The 24,171-nt window shown below is 32.8% G+C and overlaps 2 protein-coding genes across 4 annotated transcripts; both read left to right on the forward strand.

Annotated features, from left to right (window-relative positions):
- Positions 1–1,227: 1,227 nt before the first annotated feature.
- Positions 1,228–10,212, forward strand: LOC101495121 (aconitate hydratase, cytoplasmic). 2 transcript variants are annotated; one of them, XM_073370220.1, is made up of 20 exons: positions 1,228–1,645; positions 1,827–1,931; positions 2,535–2,695; positions 2,792–2,884; positions 3,428–3,613; positions 3,715–3,876; positions 4,083–4,227; positions 4,338–4,480; positions 4,564–4,620; positions 4,726–4,805; positions 4,917–4,992; positions 5,720–5,905; positions 6,045–6,112; positions 6,235–6,353; positions 6,514–6,635; positions 7,525–7,623; positions 7,726–8,205; positions 8,448–8,546; positions 8,651–8,893; positions 9,716–9,738. In XM_073370220.1, the coding sequence occupies exons 1-20, from the start codon at positions 1,399–1,401 to the stop codon at positions 9,728–9,730; spliced, it is 2,886 nt and encodes a 961-aa protein (XP_073226321.1). In that variant the 5' UTR covers positions 1,228–1,398; the 3' UTR covers positions 9,731–9,738. The 2 variants fall into 2 exon arrangements, with proteins under 2 accessions (XP_073226321.1, XP_004517086.1); XM_004517029.4 differs by lacking the exon at positions 9,716–9,738 and adding an exon at positions 9,776–10,212 and having other exon boundaries at positions 1,230–1,645.
- Positions 10,213–16,542: 6,330 nt separating this feature from the next.
- Positions 16,543–19,007, forward strand: LOC101495449 (uncharacterized). Of its 2 annotated transcripts, none has more exons than XM_073370333.1 (5): positions 16,543–16,831; positions 17,015–17,034; positions 17,912–18,001; positions 18,088–18,528; positions 18,702–19,007. In XM_073370333.1, exons 1-4 carry the CDS (start codon positions 16,672–16,674, stop codon positions 18,481–18,483), a joined length of 666 nt encoding a protein of 221 aa, XP_073226434.1. In that variant the 5' UTR covers positions 16,543–16,671; the 3' UTR covers positions 18,484–18,528; positions 18,702–19,007. The 2 variants fall into 2 exon arrangements, with proteins under 2 accessions (XP_073226434.1, XP_004517087.1); XM_004517030.4 differs by having other exon boundaries at positions 16,547–16,831; positions 17,015–17,085.
- Positions 19,008–24,171: the final 5,164 nt, after the last annotated feature.

A 24,171-nucleotide genomic window follows, 5' to 3' on the forward strand; every position in this document is an offset into this window, starting at 1 on the left:
GAGCCAAAATCCAAAATACATCAAAAATACATAAATGGTACTTTAAAATTATGGGTCTTACAAAGTTCGTCTGATCCAAGAAAGGATGAAGACAACACAAAGCAGACAAAATAGTTATGCCGACTAAAGGAGGAAACCGCTGGAGTTTCAAGAGGGTGAACATGTATTTTTGAGAGTGACACTTACTAAAGGAGTTGGTAGGGCCTTGAAGTCCGAGAAGCTCACTCCTAAAATCATTGGCCCATTTTAGATCCTCCGACGAGTAGGTCTCGTAACTAACCAGATTGTCTTGCCTCCGAATCTGGCCAAATTGCACAAGAAGAAATTGGGCTAAGGGTTTGAGGCTTAGTATGACCCAACCCACTTGAAAGAGAGAAATTTGGGCTATGTGTTTGTGACTTGGTTTTTATGAATAAGGTTAACAAAAAAAAAAGCACATAAAGAGTGACATATTATCACTTTAATTCTTCATTAGGGTCCAACAATATCTAACCAATAAATTTCACTTTAAATTTCCATAAGTCCACAATTTCTGTATACTCACTAATAATAAACAAAAAAGGATACTGAAACCCTTACCACCATCACCTTCGCACCTCCTTTTCTTCGTGTATGCAAAGTTTGAGACTCCATTTCCTTGTGAACAACTCTAGAGCTTAAAACGCGTACTAGGAAGAAAAACGACCAAGGTAAGGATATACTCGTTCCGATAATGAGTACCTAAAATTATAGATTTTTTAAGAAACCTAAAATTATGACAGTGACTTAAGTTTAAATTTAATATAATTTATAAAAAAAAAATGAATTGTTAAAAATGACTTTATTTAGAATAAAGTTGGATCAAAATCACAAGTTGCATTTATATAATGGTATTATTATTATTTTTAAAAATTATTTTTTGTAAACATTAATGATTAATATTATTGAAGATATAAAGTAAATTTCACGTGAGTGAAAAAATTAAAAAGTCAAATGATAAAGAGATAAAAAATTTATTTTTTAACTTAAATAAAATACTAACAATACTAATTAATAATTAATAACATGAACTATTATTACTACTGTTATTAATAATATTTAGATAATATATGATTGATCACCTAATAATCTTAATAACCTAACAGAAGATCACGTCCCCCTTAATCCTTCTTGGGGATTGTCCTACACTCTTTTGTCCTAAGTCACGACCCTCATCCAAATGTCCTTATTTTTAACACATCAATCGTGAGCAAGAAGCATGAGTATAATAAGGCACGCGTCCCTAGTTCCAAAACTTCAAATTCGGTTTCCACACTCCGCATAGGACATATCACCACCTCATCTCCATTTCCATATCTTTTCTGTTCTCATTCTCTACTTGCACAAAACTCCACGAATGCGTAGTAGTAATCAACCATCATGTACATAACAACCTCTTCTCTTCTCCTCAGAACAACAACCAAACCCAAACTTTTTTCTAGAACCTTCTTCGCTTCTCCTCTTTCTCTAACTTCTTACTCATCCCGCAACACTTCTAGATCCTTCTTTTCCTCCATTCCTCGCTTCAACCGCCGCTTCCATTACACCTCATATCGGTCTCTCCGTCCTCACATCTCAGCCGTCACTCCCGGTATCGAACGCTTCCACCGCACGATCGCTACCATGTGTACGCTACTCCATCAATCATCACCGTCCATTTTATTTCTTCATTTCCATTGAGATTTTTCGTTATCGATTATGAGAATTTTCATTGTGGAATTGTGTTGTGTGTTGTAATTTGCATTTTTAACTGTAGTATAGTTTCTAATACTCGGTTGTGAATTTTATTTTGTGATTGGTTATTGCAGCTAATGAAAATCCTTTCAAAGGAAACTTGACAAGTCTTCCTAAGCCTGGTGGAGGCGAGTTTGGAAAATTCTACAGTCTCCCTTCTCTCAACGATCCAAGGATTGGTAATTTCCTAACTTGGATTGCTATGTTATATTTCATAGTTTAGATAAATACTATTTTTTGTTTTTAGTCCAGTAAAAAAACTTTTTGTGCTTGCAAATATACCATATTTTGTTTGAGTTCTTGCAAAATTGTATATATTGGAATTAGTCTATGTAATAATATGTGTAATATTTATTTTCATCCTTATGTAGCTCATTTTGGAGAGGACTAAAATCAAATATTTTATATATTACAAACAGTGTTGTCGATGGCAAATGGCAGAAGGCCAAAAATTCATCATATAAACAGGCCATTGCAGCCTATGGTGTCACCATGGTGGGCATTCCTTCACACATTGTGCATATGGTGGCTGTCCAAACCCCCTGCCATGGCGGTACCGTGGCCGCCATTTAACAACATTGATTAACAACCAATCGAGACATAAAAAAAGTCAATTTCAATAAAAACAAATTTTGCTAGGAATAAACAAAATAACAACAACCAATTTGCAGGGACTAAATATGTGAAATTTTTAATTTCATGTTAATGTTGTATGTTACAGAGGATAAGTTTCCTTGATATATTAAATTACTGATAATATCAACTTTATGAATGCATAACAGAAAAGTTACCATACTCCATTAGAATTCTGCTTGAATCTGCCATTCGCAATTGCGACAATTTCCAAGTCACTAAGGAAGATGTTGAAAAGATTATTGACTGGGAAAACACTTCTACTAAGCAAGTTGAGATTCCTTTCAAGCCTGCTCGTGTTCTCTTGCAGGTAAATTGTACACCCTGGAAATCTAGATACAGTGTAATATTTATGTTAGTTAAGTGTAATATCTTTTCTTTATTTGAACTTTTTTAATTTTCTCAGGATTTTACTGGAGTGCCAGCTGTTGTCGACTTGGCTTGCATGCGAGATGCTATGAATAAGCTTGGCAGTGATTCAAATAAAATCAATCCTCTGGTATTCATCTTTCTTATAACTTGTACGCCCTTCTGTTTTTGAGTTCATCGATGACCGTGACCGACATCACAATATTTCAAATTTTTAACAATAAATGATGTGATATATGTACCTTGAATTTGGATTTACTATTGTAACACTACATCTCTACTTGTTGCGCACCGTAAAGAGGTTTTCAATCTTATGTATTACCTAAGAGAGAAGTTAGCTATTGTCCTGTAACTTTGACATAACTAGATAGTTTTTGCCATCTTAACTCAGTATCTACTAATAGTATTTTATCTGAAAACTATTTTTTCATATGTTTAGCTTCCATGGTTAACAGAAATAGCCTTTGGTGGAGTTTGGCAAATTTTTTGACTTATTGAATTAGAACTGATTCTTACAAGTTTGAATGATTACCAGCATAAATTTGGATAACTAAATTCATTCTGCATAGTTTTAACCTTTCAGGTTTTTGGAGATTGAAAAATGCAATCTTAGACATGTTTTCTTTGTACTTTATGTATGTTAGAAGTCGTTCTGAGCAGTGATTGTTGGCAGGTTCCTGTTGATCTCGTCGTTGATCATTCAGTTCAAGTTGATGTGGCAAGGTCAGAAAATGCAGTGCAGGCTAATATGGAACTTGAATTCCAGAGAAACAAGGAGAGATTTGCTTTTCTTAAATGGGGATCAACTGCATTCCGTAACATGCTTGTTGTTCCTCCTGGTTCTGGTATAGTACATCAGGTAAGTTTGGAAGCAAACAAGCAAGATGACTAGTGTATTTATATGTCTTTTGTTGTTGTTGTAAACGTTAGGGACTTATGATGTGATGTCTCAAATTCCAGGTCAATCTTGAATATCTTGGAAGGGTAGTTTTCAACAATGAGGGCTTACTTTATCCTGACAGTGTGGTTGGGACTGATTCGCATACAACCATGATAGATGGGCTTGGTGTTGCTGGATGGGGTGTTGGCGGTATTGAAGCTGAGGCAGCAATGCTTGGTCAGGTACCTTCTTATTTTGATACATACACATGTTATATAATGAATTGAGTCTATCTAAAACACAAAGATTAATTATTGTTGATGGCATATTTAACTCTTTAGAAGAATTTGTTTATTTGCTTTATCTTTAAATGAGCACATGCTGTATTTTAAATACACTGGTGATTCTAATGTCGTGTTGTCGTGGGCTATGAATACGATTCTTGCAGCCTATGAGCATGGTTTTGCCTGGTGTTGTTGGGTTCAAGCTATCAGGAAAACTGCGCAATGGTGTTACAGCAACTGATTTGGTTCTAACTGTGACACAAATTCTTAGAAAGCACGGTGTTGTAGGGAAATTTGTTGAGTTTTATGGTAATTAAATACTTTGGACTCTCGAGACCTGCTGCTAAGTATTTGTTTCCTCTGCTTTTCAATAAAGGACGACTGTCCTAACTAACAGTTTTCATGGTTTCTTTCAATAGGTGATGGTATGAGTAAGTTATCTTTAGCTGACAGAGCTACTATTGCTAATATGTCTCCTGAATATGGTGCCACCATGGGCTTCTTCCCTGTGGATCATGTTACATTACAATATCTCAAACTAACCGGAAGAAGCGATGAGACTGTAAGTACTACCAACTTGTCTATTTTTTTCTATGGGATGCCTAACGAATTTAACAATTTGACCTTTATGCTGTCTGAATACAGGTGGCAATGATAGAGTCTTATCTCAGAGCAAACAAACTGTTTGTTGATTATAATGAGGTAGTGTTAGTACATGGCAGTTTCCTTTGACACTCCTTTTTAACAAAATGAAAAATGTATGTATTTTAGGGGTATAGAATGCTAATTTATTTTCCATGAATTCAGCCGCAACAAGATAGAGTATATTCATCATATCTTGAATTAAACCTGTCCGAGGTTGAGCCATGTATCTCAGGACCAAAGAGGTAAGGTTCCCTATTCTCTTACATGCTGCTGTATTCGTTAATGTGGTTTTTAATTTCAATTTCCATCCTTATATCAACTTAATAATTCATATGGAACAATATTCTTTCCAGACCCCATGACCGGGTGCCTTTGAAAGAAATGAAGGCTGACTGGCACGCTTGTCTTGATAACAAAGTTGGATTTAAGGTTAGTAATACTGTGACATTCAAAGACCTTTTCTCATGTTTTTGTGTTGTATGAAGATAATATGATTTTTTACCCTGTAACTTGAATTAGCTGTTGATTCACTTGATTGTACTTTTAAGCAAAATTGCTTCCCATTTGGTTGTTTTTGTTATAGAATGCAAATTTGGTTGAGTCTAGTCTCAGTTCCAGTTTTTGTTTGCACTCTGCAGTAGCAAACCAAGAAATCATATTGTTTAATTGTCTATGGTTGCTTACCTAGAATTTAACAATTAGAATTATTGCATCTGACACAAATTGGCCTAAATCATTTTGTTTCTGCTACATCAAACATGAATATTTTTTTAATATATTCATTCTAATTGTTTGAAGTGTAGACCCTTGACCTGCAGATTCAGTATCATTCACAAAAATCTTTAGAATATATAAGGTTCATTTTTATAATTGTGTTACTTCTGTTTTCCTGTTTCATTTACTTACTCAATGCCTGAAGTGACTATGCTATAGTAAATATAATTATCAACGTCATTTCTGCCATTCACCTGTAAGTTATATTATGCTTGCCTGTTTCATCTACTTATTCAAAGGCTCTGTTTACTTTTATTATGTTTGCTTTTTTATCTTGGGTATGCAGAAGTGGAGTCATCACTGTTTCATGGATTGTTGCCTGATCAGAACCTTAGATGAGTGTAAGATGTGAACTGATGTTCTAAATGTTTTATGTATTCAGGGATTTGCTATACCAAAAGAGGCACAGGAAAAAGTTGCAAAATTTGATTTTCATGGGCAGCCAGCAGAGCTCAAGCATGGCAGTGTAGTGATTGCTGCAATCACAAGTTGTACAAATACATCAAACCCAAGTGTTATGCTTGGGGCTGGTCTTGTTGCGAAAAAGGCTCATGAGCTTGGTTTGCGGGTTAGGATAACAATGTTACTTCTCTCCTTTGTGGTGTTTGTTTTTGCTTCCACTAATAAAAGGGTCAAATTTTATGTCTTATATGTGGTCCTTTTCTTTTTTAAATTTTAATCATTTTTGTTCTTCACTATTTCGACAGATCAAGCCTTGGGTTAAAACAAGTCTTGCTCCAGGCTCTGGAGTTGTTACTAAATATCTACTCCAGAGGTATTTTGTACTTCTTACTAGAATTCCACTACTGTGATTTATATCATCGTGTGGTCATTTCGAGTCTGCACAACTTAAGGAAAATTCATTCTGAATTTGCATTTGTTTCTACTTTATGGCAGTGGACTGCAAAAATATCTTAATGAACAAGGCTTTCATATTGTTGGATTTGGCTGTACAACATGTATTGGCAATTCAGGGGATCTGGATGAATCTGTTGCTTCTGCCATCTCAGAAAATGGTAATATTTCGTAACAAAATGCTATTTATTTGATCTGAAGCTGATTTCTGTGAAACTTCAGATTTTTTATATAACATTTTTATTTGTAATGTATATATCATCCTAGATATTTTCTGCTTTATATTTTTGCCTTATTGAATTTTTCTGTTTTCTGATGCAGACATTGTAGCAGCTGCCGTGTTGTCTGGGAATCGTAATTTTGAGGGCCGGGTTCATCCCTTGACAAGAGCTAATTATCTTGCCTCACCTCCTCTGGTTGTTGCTTATGCTCTTGCTGGCACGGTAGGTGTATCTAATTCATATATCTGATGTGTCTCTCCATTCTTTTTGCTTCTTTCTTCTTCTTTAGTATTATCTATTTTTCATCTGTTTCTGTAAAAGGTAATAATAGTTATCTGACTCGTTTGTTGGATGTAAATATAACAGACAATCTTAAAGTTATTGGAGGCTAATAAAAGACATTGGTATTGGTGCTAGTTACATATTCTACATAATCTTCATTTGTTTGCATGAATCAGCAGCCTTATGTCATGTGCAAGAGCTGGGTATATGTGCCTCTTTCGGTGGATTATGGGGGTAGGCCCACACGGGCTTGGACATAATTTGTAAAAAATTCATGCATATTATATTTTGCACCCAATCCAATTGACTTGTGGGCCAACTCAATCAGATTTGTTTAACTGTAGTCTATCACTTATGCAAACTTGGTTGGGTTGTATACCCAGCTCTATACATAATGTAGTGTATTTGGACTCAAAGTGGGGGATCCAAATGGATCTTTTGTACATATTTTTCCCATCTCAATTTTTGCATATCAAATAATGCCTTAATCCTATTCCAGTAATCTTTTAGATGCTCACATTTGGGAGGAACTAGGCAGTAATCATAATCTGTACACGTTGCATTTGAAACAATAAACACTAATATTTTGGTCTTATTTTTGTGTATAGAACTTGAGTTTGAATTTTTTCCTGACAGAGAATGTCTTATCGTGTACTAACATTATTGCGAATGTTTTACCGACTATAAGCTTTTCCTTAACCTTCTTTAGTTGGTAGAATGCATATTTTATTTATTTTTCTTAAAAGGTTTATAAAATTTAAGTTTGAAAGCTACCAAGATCCAAAATGTTGTTGTAATTTCATCAAGTCCCTTTTGGTGAAATTTCCAGGTTGACATTGACTTTGAGAAGGAGCCAATTGGGACGGGGAAGGATGGCAAGAATGTCTTCCTGAGGGATATCTGGCCATCTACCGAAGAAATTGCAGAGGTGAATGATGCATAAATTGTTCATTACATGTAATTTTGGTCAAAATACTTGCCAAATCATATGCCATATGGCAAAATTAACTCTGGGCAGTTTTATTCGTAGACTGTTCAATCTAGCGTGTTGCCTGAGATGTTCCGAAGTACATATGAGGCTATTACAAAAGGCAACCCTATGTGGAATCAACTTCAAGTTCCAGCAAACACTCTCTACTCTTGGGACTCCAACTCAACATATATTCACGAACCTCCATACTTCAAGAACATGACCATGGATCCTCCTGGACCTCATGGCGTGAAAGATGCCTATTGTTTGCTAAACTTTGGTGACAGTATAACCACTGATCATATTTCTCCTGCTGGAAGCATTAACAAGGACAGTCCTGCTGCTAAATACCTCCTAGAGCGTGGGGTTGAACGCAAGGACTTCAATTCTTATGGAAGTCGTCGTGGTAATGATGAGGTGATGGCGAGGGGAACTTTTGCCAACATTCGCCTTGTTAACAAACTCTTAAACGGGGAAGTTGGCCCTAAGACAGTTCACATTCCAACTGGGGATAAGCTTTATGTGTTTGATGCAGCAATGGTGAGTTATGCCCTACTCAAGTATGTCATGTTTTTTGTTTACTGTTGAACTTTTTGAGTGGCAAATCATAGTTTATTGCTCGTGGGCTTCAATCCCCCGACTCTTTGCATAAAAAATCACTTCCTTTTACTCGCCCGAAAAAAAAAAAGAGAATTGGTGTATACTATTGCGCCAAAGAATGTGGTATGTAATTCTAGCTGTGTTTAAGTTTCTCATCCCCTTGATTTGTTCTCTTTTGTCAGAGATACATGACTTCTGGGCAAGACACCATTGTTCTGGCTGGAGCTGAATATGGCAGTGGAAGTTCTAGAGATTGGGCTGCCAAGGGTCCAATGTTATTGGTAAGTTCCTTTATTTGAGTAGTGATCGAGTCGAGTTTTCTATTTGGCTTTCGTGAAATATTTAGGTAAATTTACTTGTGGATGATACATTTACATTTCAATAGGGGGTGAAAGCTGTGATAGCTAAAAGTTTCGAGAGGATTCATCGCAGTAACTTGGTAGGAATGGGTATTATCCCTCTATGCTACAAATCGGGGGAGGATGCTGACACATTAGGATTGACTGGTCATGAACGTTATACAATTGATCTTCCAAGTAAAATCAGTGAGATCAGGCCTGGCCAAGATGTCAAAGTCACAACTGATAATGGAAAATCTTTCACCTGCATAGTACGCTTTGACACTGAGGTAATTTAAGTTTTTCACCGGTTTATGTGTTTTTCCAGCTCCTTTTTTCAGTCGCAATTATTTATTCAGAAATGTTATTTGAACAATAATTCGGAACAACAAAATTCAATTTCTAACGTAGTTCACACACGTGGTTAATGATATTACAACTTATTAATCAGCTATTGAACTTTATTAACCACACATAAACCGGATTAACTGTGATTTTGAGGTGTTCAAATCTACATGTAGTTGGAACACCTGAAATCTTAGGTAATAATGTTCAAATTCATGGTGAATTAAATTCGATTGATGATTAATGAGTTAGCCAATCTTGATATATCCATTAACCACATGTGAACTGCATTATAACCATTTAAAAGTTGTTGAATTTTGTTGTCTCAAATTGATGTTCAAATACATTTATGTTATTCATTAAAGCTACTGTAGCGTTTGTGGTCATGAGGCAATTGTTAGGGGATTCCAACAATTGGATTCCAAGGATTTTGTTGAAGAACACCAATATTTTAAAAAAAGATACGAAATAATAGGAGATAATCTCTTCTAAGAAAATGATATGCAAGAGCAGAAATGCTCCTATAATGATGTACACCGCCCAATTTCTAAAGTTACTAAAAGATCTTTTCTAAAGGAGAGGAAATCGTTATTTATAGACTTTCCATACACAAGGGGGAAGGGATTCAAAAGCAACTATCTAACAAACTCTAATTACCAAAACAAAAACATAACCAACATAACTAACTTCCTAACTACTCTAACAACTCATAACTACTTTAACTTCTAGTAACATATTCTCATGATCTAAGTTCAAACAATATTCAGGTGGAACTTGCTTAGTTATATAACCTGTTATTTACCCTTGGTTTTGTGCTTGATATTCAGGTGGAACTTGCTTACTTCAACCATGGAGGCATTCTTCCATATGTCATACGTAACCTCATTAAGCAGTGAAGCTGTGGTTGATGGAAAACCCCAAGGTCATTGTCACCGTACGCCTTTTTGTAAAATGTCACGGAATGAATTTTCCAATAGATAGGAAAAGATCCCTTTAAGGGAGGTAATTTTTGGCACTTTCCAAGTATTAATTAGGTAGATTTCAGTTTTTGTGCGATATCTGTGTGCCCATTGAAATTGTGGACAAATTGTATAAGCCAATTTGTACCCTGGCAATTGCTGGCGGCATTTGTTTGCGCAAGTACCCAGTTGGTGAATATCAAAAAACTGGTCCAATGACTTTGAGATATAGAAGTCAAGCGAAAATTGAGATTGAATTATCCTTAAAGATGGAATAGATAAGAAATAAGGGAATGCTTACGATATATTTCATGTAGAATTTATACTTGCTTATCGATTTTCCGACCCAGCTCCCCCTCCTGTTTGGGTCTGGAGGGTAGATAAAGGGAAGTTTTCATTTATTTTCACTGGGATTAATCACAAAAATTCATGGAAATATTAAGAAAATAGTATCCGACTTCAATCATTATTATACATCGCTGAAGTTCTTGAGAAATATGTATGGGTTTTGTTAAAGAAAGAAATATATACGTGTGAACTAAAGTGCAACTTTAAAAATGTAGAGTTTTTTTAAAGTAAATATGAAGTTGGTTTTGAAAATGTAGAGTTGTGGCAAAAAGGTGTGTGAAATTGGTAAAACTATCAAATAAGTACGAAATAAATATACATTACTATGTCATGTATTTGAGTTAGTTTCCAGATCGTTTGATCATGCCTAAGCATTTATATGCCATTTGTGAGGTGGGATAAAGACTCCAATTCTCAGTTCAGTTATTATATGTTTATAAGAAATTAAGTAAAGAAAAATGACAACATTGTGCTTTAGGTAGCCTTTGATGTGTGTTAATATAAGTTTTTAGTCTGTTATAAGCATTGGTCATGATAGATTAATCCCATATTTTAAGGTGAGTTTGACAAGTTGGAGATTAGATTGATTTTTCCAGTGCATTCATATATGCACAACTTCAAGGGACTGCTTCCCATCTCATTGGTGCTAAAAAAATTCAATGGTATTATTTATTTTTTATTTTAATTTTTAATTTTTTTTCATATGTACAAATTTGGACCAGAATGAACCCGTTGCTCGCACTCAGACAATACTAGTCAAGATGTATTCATCTAGACAATTACATGAGATGTTTTTTCCCTCTTTTTTTCCTCGCTTTATCTCAACTCAGCAAAAGGTCAAGATCTTCAAACAATATCCAAAATTTGCAAAGGTCCAATTTCTTAATAATGGGAGTCCAACAGAGTAATTTAACATGGAAAGGGGCCTAAGACAAGGGGACCCACTATCACCATTCCTTTTCCTATTGGCGGTAGAGAGTTTTAATATTATGGCGAATAAAGTGATGGAGTTTGGAAGATTTTTGGGACTCAAATTTGAAGGGAGTCAAAATCAAACTTCTCATTTGCAGTATGCAAATGATACAATGATAATGAGTGAAAATAGTTGAGAACATAAGAACTATCAAGGAAGTGTTGAAGTTGTTCGAAATGGTGTCTGGCATGAAAGTAAACTTCTCCAAAGTCTGCTTGTAGGGATAAATGTGAATCAAGAGTGGATGAAGGATGCATCTGATGTCCTTAACTACAAGATTGGAGCCAACCCTAGAAGAATCTATACGTGGCAACCATATCTTAATTCAGTAATAAGGTAGGGTGATCCTTATTAATCTTTCTTGTTTGCCTTTCAAATCTACTATATTTCCTTCTTCAAAACTCCATTGGGTATTATATCTCGTCTTAAATTTATTTTTAAAAAGTTTATTTAGGAAGAGAGTGAGGTGGATAATAAAATTAATTGGGTTAGTTGGGATAGGATATGGAGAGATATCGAAGAAGGGGGACTAGGATTGAAGAATATGAGGGTATTTAATGTAAAATTATTAGGATAATGATTATGGATGGTAATTAGGGGTGGGAATAGAATATGTTGTTCATCAAAGGTTATAGTCTGACCTATTTATGGTTGGTTTATCCTGACCTATTTAATAAAACGACTAAACTCATGTTTTTCTTAAAGCCTATTAATTTATGTAGATCAGAATCAGACTTATAAAAAAACTTATTAGATTTGATAGGTCGGCATATATATCTATATATATATATATATATATATAGATATATACACATGTGTGTGTTTTATTATTATTTATTAATATTAGTATTTGTTATTTTAAATTTGTTAATCATGCGTTCATTTTGTTTATTTTTTTGGAAGGTTGTTGCATACTTGTTAGTTATAATTTTATTAGATTTGATTATATATATAGGTCTAGTTTAGCTTATTTAAAAAAAATATATATATATAAAATATACTAGGCTTAATTGTACTTTTGGTCCCCCTATTTTAGGTGAATCGCGAAAGTAGTTTCCCATTTTGTTTGTCCCCAGTTTTGGTCCCAAACAGAATTTGAGTCTAAATCATGATGAGTTGTCATTTTTTTAATGACGTGTCAAATAAATGGTGATGTGACAAACATCTATGTGGATTAAAGTTATTATTATATTATTTCAAATTCAAAAATACAATTTATATTTTTAAAAAATTATTATTATATTGTTCCAAATTTTAAAAAAATTGCCAAAATTAAGTTTAAAAAGCAGCACAAAATCATGAACCCTAAAATGAAAATGAAAATCAGCCTCAATTCAAAAATCAAAAATCAGCCCCAATTCAACAGAAGCAGTTCGTGAACCCTAAAATCAAAATCGACCACTTCCCTTTTCATCATCATCCGATTTGATCTTCTTCTTCATTGGTGTTCATCTTCTTCTTCTTCTTTGTTCGTTGTGTTTTTGGAACACTGATGAAAAGGATGAAGAACCCAGATGAAGAAGAAAAACGAAGATGAAGAAGAGGATGAAGAAGAAGAGGGCTGATTTTTGATGCGTTGCTGATTTTTTATTTTTGAATTGGGGATGATTTTGATTTTGATTTTAGGGTTCACGAACTGCTTCTCTTTAGGGTTCACGAACTACTTCGGTTTTGATGCATTGTTGATTTTTGTTTTTCATTTTGGCTATTTTTTTAAATTTTGGAACAATATAATAATAGTTTTTAAAAATATAAATTGTATTTTTTAATTTGGAATAATATAATAATGAATTTTAATCCACGGAGATGTTTGTCACGTCACCATTTATTTGACGCGTCATTAGAAAATGACAACTCATTATGATTTGGACTCAAATTCTGTTTGGGGGACCAAAACTGGGGACAAACAAAATGGGGGGACTACTTTCGCTATTCACCTAAAATAGGGAGACCAAAAGTGCAATTAAGCCAATATACTATTTTAATGTTTTAATGTGAAATAGGCTTTCAGACAAGACCAGACTTTTTTAAAAATGTCAGGTCATACCGAAAAAAAAGCTTATGATAGACCGTAGGCCATGTTCAAGCCATAAATATTAATCGTAGGCCAGACCTTTCAAAACCTGACTTGACCTATTCCCACTCCTAATGGTAATATATGAGACTCTAAAAAACAAAAATGGTGAGTTAGTCGAGTTTTTAGGAGAGAAAATTAGTAAAAGCTCTTCTTGGTGGAAGGACATTTGAAGTAACTGAAATATCACTAGAAATGGGATTTAATAGAGATATTGTTGTTTTAAAATTTCTAGTGGACTGTTTTAAAACTGTATCCTATGTGAGAGGATGAATTCCAATACATATACGAGGATGAGTGTACGAAACAGAAAAACTAAAGCATGTAAAGAAAACACGTAATTTATACTGATTCACCCAAAATGGGTTACATCCAATTCTTCACAAACTTGTGAGTTTCACTATTGTTCAAAATGACTTGTCCTCTAAAGGGATATTTTCTTATATGTGTTTTTCCAGACTCACCAGGCTTACACTATTTTTCTTTTCAACTTACAACTATTGTCAGGTTTAAAGAACTTGAAATATACAGATTTAGTGGTTTTTGTTGAGAGGTTGATACTTTCTCTTTCGCAAAACTTTCTAAGATGATGCTCTAAAAGATATAGTTAACGACTATAGAAAGTGCAAAGAGATGATGAGATTGCTCTTCTTAGCTTTGAGTATTTCTCTTTTGTATGAGTAGTTGTGTGTTGAATGGTGAATATTTCTCTTCCTTTTATAGAGTTTATGAAGCTCCATCTATGAGGAAAAGTATAAAGTGACTGTTAGAGATTTGTTTAAATGTCCATGGTCATTAATCCTTGTAGTGCAAGAGCTTAGGAGGATGAGTTTGTAGTCCATCCTCGTATATGAGGTTTGATCTTTCCATAAGTTAGGACATAACTTGTACTTTTGGCTTTTTCCTTTTCTAAGAGTTGTAGTGTCTTGCATTTCTTGTCAAGTACAACACTTTTTTGTTCTATGGTACCTTTGGACATTCCTTATGTAAGAGGATGAATGACACTAGAAGTTCGTCATTTCACTTGTTCATCATCTGTCTTGGATCCTCTTGATTTGTTTATACATTTATTGTATGTCTTCATGTACAGATTTATATTCATTTTAATTTGCCGTGGATTCATCTTTTTTATGATATTGTATATCCTCTTATCTTAGATGTTAAAGGTTTATCCTATACTTGATTATCCTCTAGCTTAGAAGACATGTCAGATATATTTCTTTTGATGTGATGAGTAACTTGTTTTCTTAGTTTAGATACACTCAAGAGCACATATTAGATAATAAGGATAATCATAATCTTTGAAATAATTTTGTTATCATTAAAACAATTTAGAGAGATTTTGTCTCAATAACATTAACAATTAAGATCGAGCGGCGTGGGGATTGAGAGGAAATTGGTTCTCGGATAGATTGATTGATCGAGGAGGAAATAGATGGGGCTGGAGTGGAGAGATGAAGATTTTAAAAAATATTCATTGAGAAGTGCATATCAAATAAATATGGTAGAAATGTCTAGTGAAGTCTGCCCGCATTGCCATAGGATCTGGAACAAACTATTTCCATTAAACATTTTCATGTGGAGACCGCTACAAAACAAACTTGTTTCGAAAGATAATTTGGTAAAACAAAGGGTGTCAGCAGAGGATAAATCTAAATGCTCTTTAAGTTGTGATGATGTTGTATCAATTTCTCATTTGTTATTGAAATGTCTAGGTATATATCAAATAAGGGATGATATTTTTAACTAACTTGGTGTTAAAGGGGGTTATTCACAATGAGCTTACAATAAATTTGAACTACTTCGTTGGGTTACTCCATGTGACTCAATATTGGCTAGTTGTGATACAAAAAAATTAGGGCATAGTGGTACTGTGCACAAGTGTGTTACTTTGAATCAGTGACTAGGTGTGAATTTTTTTGACATGCTTAATATTGCAGCTAGTTTTGGGGATATAAGTGTGTTTTTTTATTTATTTTGTTTGATGATCTGATTATATAAGTTCCTTGAACTTGAAACTGTAATATTTTGATTTTGGTCCTCCACACATCTTGTGCTGTTGGACTACATGGTTAACAAAAGTTTATTTTTGCCTCTTAAAAAAAACAATTAAATCTAACACTAATTGTCAATAAATTTCTTAAATTAATTTAGTCTATGTAATCACCCGAACTAGGAGTGGACAATGGTCGGTTTTGGTCTGTAACGGGACAGAGATATGGAACCAGAAGCAAACTTAACTGTATAAATGTTAACCCATTTTAACTGTTTGACTGATCTGATATGGCAGGTTGTGAAGTAGGTTGCACAAAGTCAGAACCAAAAGAATAAATATTTTAGAAAGGATAAAAAATCCAAAAGAAAAACCTAGAACATAAACTAAGAATAACTGTAGAAACTATATTTCGTATGTGTCCATGTTTTAATTCAATAAAAGGCAAAAATCCGATGTTGAGAAAACTAGATATTAAGAAAATGAACTAACGAACTAGATCTGGTGAACCAATCGCAACGCTGTCAATGACCTTCAATCTCTATGCAGCGGAAGAAGAAACAATATAGGAGAAAGAAAAGACAGAGAGGAAGGTGTGTGGGTAGAGTGTACGATTATGTGTGATATGAAAAAAGATGAGTTTGGTTTGGGGATAGTTTGAGACTTTTGGGGGTAATAAATGAATTAAGGGTAGAAATTAATTTTATTTTCAAAATAATAGTCTAAATTCACGTTTTTGTGGGTCTTCAGAAAATAGGAGTATTATTTATTTGTGTCATCCATGCACCATTAATAAGATTGATCATTGGAGTCTTGCTCACAAAATCAAAATAAAAAGTGCAAACTAGGAATAATTAGAGCTTGTTTGATTGTGTTTTATGTTTTACTTTCTAAAAATTATTTTATAAATAAATTTTAAAAAATTATTTTAAAAAAAGCCTGTTTGACAACTCTAATTTTTAAAATAATTTTTGACTAAAAAATAAAACACTATTTATTTATTTATTTTGTTTTTTTAGTTTAAAAAAATATAATATTAAAAATAATTTTACAAAACAATTTTAAAAATAAATATTTTAAACAATTTTTTTAGTTTTTACATTTTAAAATGCTAAAATTGAATTTGTTCGAAAAGTATAGTTTACATAATTACATTTGTGGTTAATTTCTAATCCAAATTAAAGTAAAAATAAAATGAACTGAGATGTAAAAAGGAATTTGACGTGGCTTAATTCCACGTTCGGCTACCACACGCCCCAATACTAACCCCTTGGACCTCTCTAATCACTCTCTCTTCTCTTAATTGTTTTCACTGCAAAACACTTTGATTCCTCTCTTTTACATTTCCAATCTCTCTCAATTCATCAATCACCACAATGTCTTGGCTCCTCAGATCCACCAAGACCAAGCTTTTATCTTCCTCTTCTTCACTTTCTAGAACCTTCTCCTCCATCCCCCGCTCCACCAATCAGATCGAACCTCTCTCTCCCGTCGCCGCCCAACTCTTCCACCCTACCACCTCTACTCTTCCCACTGGTATACTTCTTTTTCGATTCTCGCTATTCTCGAATCTCTTTATTCTTTCTGCAATTTCTCGATTATTATTTTCATTCATCCATCAATTAGGGAATCGTGTGTTTTTTTGTGTGTCTCTATTACCTGATGCTAAGGTTTTTTCTTCTGATTTTTAATTTTTTTTTAATGCGCATGTTGTTTCAGCTGATGAAAACCCTACCAAGGTACACGCTAATGGTCTCCCCAACAATCCAGCGAATAAGCTTGGGGCTTTGGTATTTGTCTTTTCTCATTTTTTCCGTGTGAATTTTTTAAATTGATTTATTTAGTTAAAAGCGAGTTTAAGGTAAAATGATTTTTGTTTTGATATGTTTACGTGAAAGTCAGCTGAACATTAAATTAAATTTGAGCTTTTGTAAAACTAATCGAAACGCAAACATACCAATGAAGTCTTCGGAATCACTTTTGGCTCTCTGAAAGTGCAAATGCACCTGTGTTTGATTTTGCGGTGACTAAAATTGATTTTGTAAAATTAATTTTTTATAAATGAGTTAAATGTAAAGAGATATATTAAGAAAAAAGTGATTCAACAAACAATTTCATTGTAAAAATCATGTTTTGACTCAAAATTTACAAATTCTAACTTGAAGTTAGAACCTATTGTGGAGGCAAAATCAATTCTACCCGATAGCATCCAAACATGCTTTTGTAATGTTACATCTATGTTTTTGTATCTTATATTTTTTCTCTTTAAGAGAAGTCGTCTTTGCTTCTCTAACTTTGATATATATGCAAATAGATAGATGTAATGTGATGCTTTTCATTTTCCCTCTTTACTACCTAGGTGCAAAATTGTTGTGAAGTTGATATTAGACTAAGAGGTTTAGTTCATACATATATTGTATCTTAGTAGTTAGCTCTAATTGCCGTTGTTTTTTAGTTATCCTGATTTTTAACTTTTGGGTGATTGGGCAAATTTAGAGTAGGGGTGGTGAGGTTTGTTTAAATTAAAGCTGATTACTTTCTTAAGTATGCATAATCCGTAAATCTTTTTAGTTCTATTAAGTTTCTAATTCACATGAAATTATTTTATTTTGTCAGAGATACCAGGCTTTTGGACTGGACACTAATGTGCTGGCTGGAGCTAGATATGCTACTATAGCTCGTGCTGCCAAGAGTCCAATGTTATCAGTGAGTTCCTTTATGATATCTGATTGAGTCTAGTGGTAGTCTATTTGGCTTTCCTGATGTGGTTGATGACATTTACATTTCAATAGGGACTCAATGCTTTGATGGCAAGGAATTCTGAGAGAAGTGTGGGTGCTGACCCATTGGGATTGGCTGTTCAGAGACGTTTTATGAGTGACATCCCAAGTAAAACCAGTGAGACAAAGCCATCTGGTTTTCGCCCATTATCTCCTCATCTTCCTGTTTATCAGCCCCAGCTTTCTTCAACGCTTTCAATTATCAATAGAATTTCTGGAGCTTTCCTATCTGCTGTCGTCTTGCTTTTTTACATGATATACATGAAAACGGGTTTGGTTAGTCTCACCTATGATTCATTCTACCAGTTCGTATTCTATTCATCAAAACTCAACCTACTTGCTCTTGAGATTTCTGCCTTAGCCATGTCCTATCATCTGTATAGTGCAATTCGTCATTTATTCATATGATATCACAGTCACAACGGATACCTGAACAGTGTGTTTGGTCCAGAGGTAATTTGATCTTTTTCTTGTTCATATTTGGATTTTATGGTCACAGAAATCTGAGCCAAGCATTGTCTGCTATTAGGGTTTGCTTGGCCAGCGCTGAGCCATTTATTCAACTTTTCAAATATGCTTCAGTACCATGTTTTTGATTTGTATTAATGTATATGTCATATTTTCAGATGGAACTTGCTTGCTTCAACCATGGTAGCATGCTTTCTACTTGTCATAAGGAGTTCCATTAGGCAATGTGAATTGGCTTTATGTAGTTTTGCTATTATCAACTTAATAATTACTATTTAGGTAGAACTTCATGTTTAATGCTAAGCATGACTACATCTGTTTTGCATCTGAAATTTCGGTGTATTTTTTTGCACCCCCTTAAATTGCAAGTAACTGTTGCATTCAATAAAGCATTTGAGTTTAGTGACTCTTAAACTATACTATCACTTATGCGACTGATATTGCAGGAAATTATTTTTATTCAAGGCATTGTTTAAGTTTTACATTCTTTTTATTGTTTTGGAAGAAATAAGATTGGAAATTAAAGTGAAATGGGGTAGCAAAAAGCACGTTAGCAGGTTTTTGGAAGATATTTTGATGTACCTCTTAGTTTATAGGTGAATAAATATTATTAAGACTCAGTTTATCTTCCATGTGAGAGCTTAACCTCAAAGTCACATCACAAAATGAATAATTTCTTACTCGCTTGCCATCGTCACCTTGTCACACTAATCTTATGTGTTTATACAACTGTTAGTGTTAATGATATACGAGCTAGGTACACACCCTTAGGTTTCTTACAAATATATTATAAACCAGTTAATCAGTTTTTTATATAGAAAAATTAACATTTAGCAATTTCCTGTGAAAAAGAATTGAAGCCATTTTTGCTAGAGCTGAAATAAGAAATCTGAGATTTTCAAGATGTAAGAAATCTCTGGCTGAAAAATCAATAAGGAAAACAATGCATGTTTGCAAGTTTGTTCATTGCTCTAAACAAAAATAGCCACTGCTTTAGGTGTACTGCTGAATTAATTTGTTCTCACATTTATAATATGAATTCATCTTACGAACCCACTATTCTTGGTGAACATGGACCTAAACCCCAACTGTGTATGAAACCGATGATGAGATGTATCAGTGCATCAATCGATACTCCACACCACTTACCCTATTAGTAAGTTTGAGAAAAGATATAATTCACCTGGTTGAGATGAGACACTTGAAAAAGTTTGAATAGGAGGTTTAAGATTCAAATCTTTAACTACTAATACTTTGACAGCTAATATTTGTATATAAGAACTAGAGAAAACAATTATTTTCTAAATGTTTTGTAATTTATTTTTTTGGTAATCTAAGTTGACATAATCATTAATTATGTTGTTGTAGAATGAACGCCTCATCCAAACAAAATGAGTCTTTTTAATGTTATCACGAAGAACACAGAACCATACCCACCTTAATTTTTTTCTCAAGCCAAATTGAAACCCCTTGTTAATATATAGTTCATCAAATACTCCTACATCAATCAAAATGATAAAATAAAAAATAATATGATAATAATTTACATAAAGGTATCGTTAACAAAACATATCACTACTTAATTAAGCATCCTCTGGGATACTTTCTAAATTTGGGCTCCAAGAAAATAAACCCAAATCATGTTTACAAATTTTTCCTCCTCTCGACTTCATAACACTTAGTAATTGCTCCAATGAAGTGTTCTCATTTTCATCCTTGCAACTCAACATCCTTTTCAACTCATCTTGAGTCATCACCACTCTAATTCTCACACTTCTAGAATTACCATCACTTCCTCTACCATCACCATCTTCATCATTTTGTATCTCAAACCTAACCTTCTTCTTACTCATGCATTTTTCTTTCCTCGGAGCTTCGAACTTCGATGAAAAAGATGTCTTCATTTTCTCAACTTTTGCTGCTTGATCATTATAGTTTTCATGATCATCATCTTGTGCTAATATTTTGTTGTTTGTTAAGCAGTTTCCCATGGTTGCAATGAAGCATATAACTCAACAAAGAAATGCGAGAGAGTAGTCTTTACAAAAGTGAAACATAAATATAAAGTGGAGGAAGGGAAAGCACATGGAGTAACCGGTTATTGCGCCGGGTTTTTGAGATTAAATATGTCGAGATTCTCTTGATTCATATAACAAACACGGTTAATACATGCTTTTCCTACTATGTGTTTTGTTTTTGTGTGACATTTTTATAATATTTTAAAGTCACATATAAAGATAATTATGATATGTTTATTGTATAAAACTTTTTAGCTTTGAAACTCTTAAAAAAAAGTTTAGAAAAGTAGTATTAAATGAAGCGTAATAAGCTAGAAGTTATTGTCCTCTAATCAATGCTAAAAAAGCGGTAATAATCTGATGAAACATGAAGGGTACGCAGTACATGGCACATATTAGCAACAACACTCAACAATTAACGTTACTCTAAACGCGATTACTTTGTCTAGCGTTTTCATATTGGTCAACCCCATATTTCAACTGGCGGGGTCCATGTGTTGCAACCAATTCAAAATTCAAAATGTTCAGTCTGGTTTTTTCTTTACCATTATATTAAAATAAATTATTTTTAAGTAAATTTTTTTTTCTTAATGTTTTTTTCATTATTTTGTTGTTTGAATACATTAGTTTTGCCGTCTCATAATGGTGTTTATTTTATTTTGATTAATTTCGATTTAGTATTGATAGATTCAATCAACGATTTTGATATCGTCAATTCTATAAATCCGAGACTTGAATATTTTAATTACTTTAATTTTATCAAATTTATTAGTATTTTTTAATTTTATATTATTAAATTGAGTACAATATAATTTAAATGAATGAACATATTTTTTAGTAAAACAAAAAATTTATCCCACACCTTGTATTCATACGGTACTTTTTTTAACTGTGTATGGTGATTATTTGTTACGTATGACTTTAAATGAAATTAATTTGGTTATGAAGTTATACTTGAAAATTTAGTTTAGAGATCGAAGTTTAGTCATATAACATTAAGATATTTGATTGATAAGATACAATTAATTTGATTACAAAGTTATATTTGAAAATTTAGTTCAGCAATCGGAGTTTAATCATATAGCATTAAGGTATCTAATTGATAAGATACAATTAATTTGATTATGAAATTATACTTGAAAATTTTGTTCAACCATTAGAGTTTAGTCATATAATATTAAAGTATTTGATTGATAAGATACAATTAGATGTATCTATAAAATTTGAAATTTGAAAGTATACTAACTTATATCAATATTATCAAAAGAGTTGACACTAGTGAAATCAATTAAATCTCACAAAGAGATGTATTTATATTTAGTGTTCGACAAATCTATTATATAATTATTTTCGATTAAAAGTATCTATGAGAATTATTTATTTATTTATTTATACAAATCAAATTTAAGGATGCATGAATTGTTTCACATAAGTTTGAATGCGTACCAAATACATTACAATAACTCGAATTTGAGCAAGAAATTAAGCCGTAAAAACTCGAGTCATGTTCACCAAAAGAAATTTCCAAATTCATCTATGGCTAGGTCCAACGAATGTGACCATATTTAAGTGCCAAAGCAAATGTATGTGCCCTGAATAAGTTAAATGAGATCTCACGTGAAGATGACGAATATAGAAACAAAGAGGAGATTTATATCACAAGACACGTCTTCAGCATCAGGACACGATTTATTTACCCTACGATTAATTGATGTATTTGGTCCTTTTAAATATAAGAGGCTGTTCATCTATTTAATGGTCTTACGTGTACAAATATTAGCACTTGCGATTTTCCAATATATCATACAAGATGTTGGATCCTTGGAGTTAGATGTGCATTTCTATATTAAGATTATTTGAAATTGATTTTAAACATTCTACTTATTATATATCACTCTATTAACGATTCTTTTTTCTCTCATTCGTTTGTTTGTAAATACTTTGATTTAAATTTAATATAATGGTTCTCTTTATAAGAGGTCTCCTATATTAATTGATTCAATTAATCTTTTCGCAAACATGAAAGATAATATTACTATTAATAACAATCAATAATATAATAAATATTAAAATGATTTATTATTTTCACAAACCTGTTACAAAACATTCATTCCAACTATCACATTTACAAATATAAATATAATTAATATAAAATAATTTAATTAAAATTGAAACGGAAACAACTAAACATACATTTAAAATATGAATTGAATTGTAAACTGACGTATTAATAAATTTTCTAAGTAGACATTGTCTATATATTTCAATTCATTCAAATTCAATAAAATAAAAATTTAATTACCACAAATTACAATTACAACTATAAATATCCACAAAAATATATCTATAGTGTTGCTAGGCAATAACTCAAAGGAAGGCAAGTACAATCCAATTCTTACTATCATCATTTCGGGTCCCTCTTCTTTCTGAAGGTGCCGGAAAACACAAGAAATAGGGATTTAAATTGTGTTTCGTCATTTTTGAAAGATACTCCGATTGTTGGACAAAATATATATATTCTTTTATCAAATCATTCAACTTATGAATGATGCAATCCTATGTTCTAGTGTTTTGATTTCATTTATGTGAGTCTTATATGATGTTTCAAACACGTTATACACCAAAGACAAAGATCTTCTCCTCAAAAGAGGAATTGCTTAAGACCTTGTAGTCATAGGATTGCCAAGACAGATATTCTTAGATTCTGATATGCTCATGAGTTTGACCAGATGATGAGTTATTTAAACTAATTTATTATACAAATTTCTCTAGTGGAGGGATTAGATGATGATCTTTCATGAGAGAGCTTTGGTCATTTACTTGTCGTTTAGGTTTCCTTGAGGATAACCTTGTTTCATAATTATTTCAAATACATCATCTATGGATCACATCAGATGAATATATTTGTTCCATAAAAAAAAATAAACTTTCAACTTACTCCGACATTAAACTCATATTTGCTTCTTCCTAGAGGATAATGATTAGATGATTGATTTTGTTTGATCTACCATTTTTAATCATTGTTGGTTTTGACTTGATTTTAACTAAGGATGCTTGAGTGTATCCTTAAACCTTTGTTATGATGAGGGTCTTCGACTTGTTGTCATTCAACCTTCGGATTTGGTGTTGTTAAGTGAAGGGTTGCACTACTACCCATTTCTTCTAATAGGTTCCTTGCACATTTGAACATATATCATGGATCATTGAAGTTTTTTTTTAAGAACTTTTCATTGATTGGTTATTTTCATTGTTGACATATATTATAATGTTTAGTTGTATCAACTAATACTTCTTACTAACAGAGGATGAATTTCAGTATTAGCATGTTGATTTTTCTCATTGATTAACTCACTCTGCCTTATTGAAGCATATGAGTTTTGTCTAGCTTGTCGTTGAAGAGTTTCAAGAAACACAACTAGAATTCATAATAGAATTGAAAGAGAGTTTCCCATTGTTTGGTGTTTGTTAAGCAGTTTCCCATTGTTGTAATGAACGAAAGGGAGTTGCAGCCTACTATTAAAATTTAATTATGATGAAGTATTTTCTTATATAGTTTTAAATCTAAGCACTACGCCAAAAATGACATTTTATAGCGCGTCTTTTATAGCGC

Source organism: Cicer arietinum, chromosome 6, assembly GCF_000331145.2.
Source record: "Cicer arietinum cultivar CDC Frontier isolate Library 1 chromosome 6, Cicar.CDCFrontier_v2.0, whole genome shotgun sequence".
In the NCBI taxonomy this organism is placed as follows: domain Eukaryota; kingdom Viridiplantae; phylum Streptophyta; class Magnoliopsida; order Fabales; family Fabaceae; genus Cicer; species Cicer arietinum.

What these genes read in the sequence shown, in the direction of transcription:
- LOC101495121 (XM_004517029.4), top strand. Translation starts at nt 1,399, where the DNA reads ATGTACATAACAACCTCTTCTCTTCTCCTCAGAACAACAACCAAACCC. An exon ending in CTCATGAGCTTGGTTTGCGG is followed by an intron (nt 5,906 to 6,044) that starts GTTAGGATAACA and finishes CTATTTCGACAG; the next exon opens with ATCAAGCCTTGGGTTAAAAC. An exon ending in ATGTGTTTGATGCAGCAATG is followed by an intron (nt 8,206 to 8,447) that starts GTGAGTTATGCC and finishes CTCTTTTGTCAG; the next exon opens with AGATACATGACTTCTGGGCA.
- LOC101495449 (XM_004517030.4), top strand. Translation starts at nt 16,672, where the DNA reads ATGTCTTGGCTCCTCAGATCCACCAAGACCAAGCTTTTATCTTCCTCT. An exon ending in CACCTCTACTCTTCCCACTG is followed by an intron (nt 16,832 to 17,014) that starts GTATACTTCTTT and finishes ATGTTGTTTCAG; the next exon opens with CTGATGAAAACCCTACCAAG. An exon ending in CCAAGAGTCCAATGTTATCA is followed by an intron (nt 18,002 to 18,087) that starts GTGAGTTCCTTT and finishes ACATTTCAATAG; the next exon opens with GGACTCAATGCTTTGATGGC.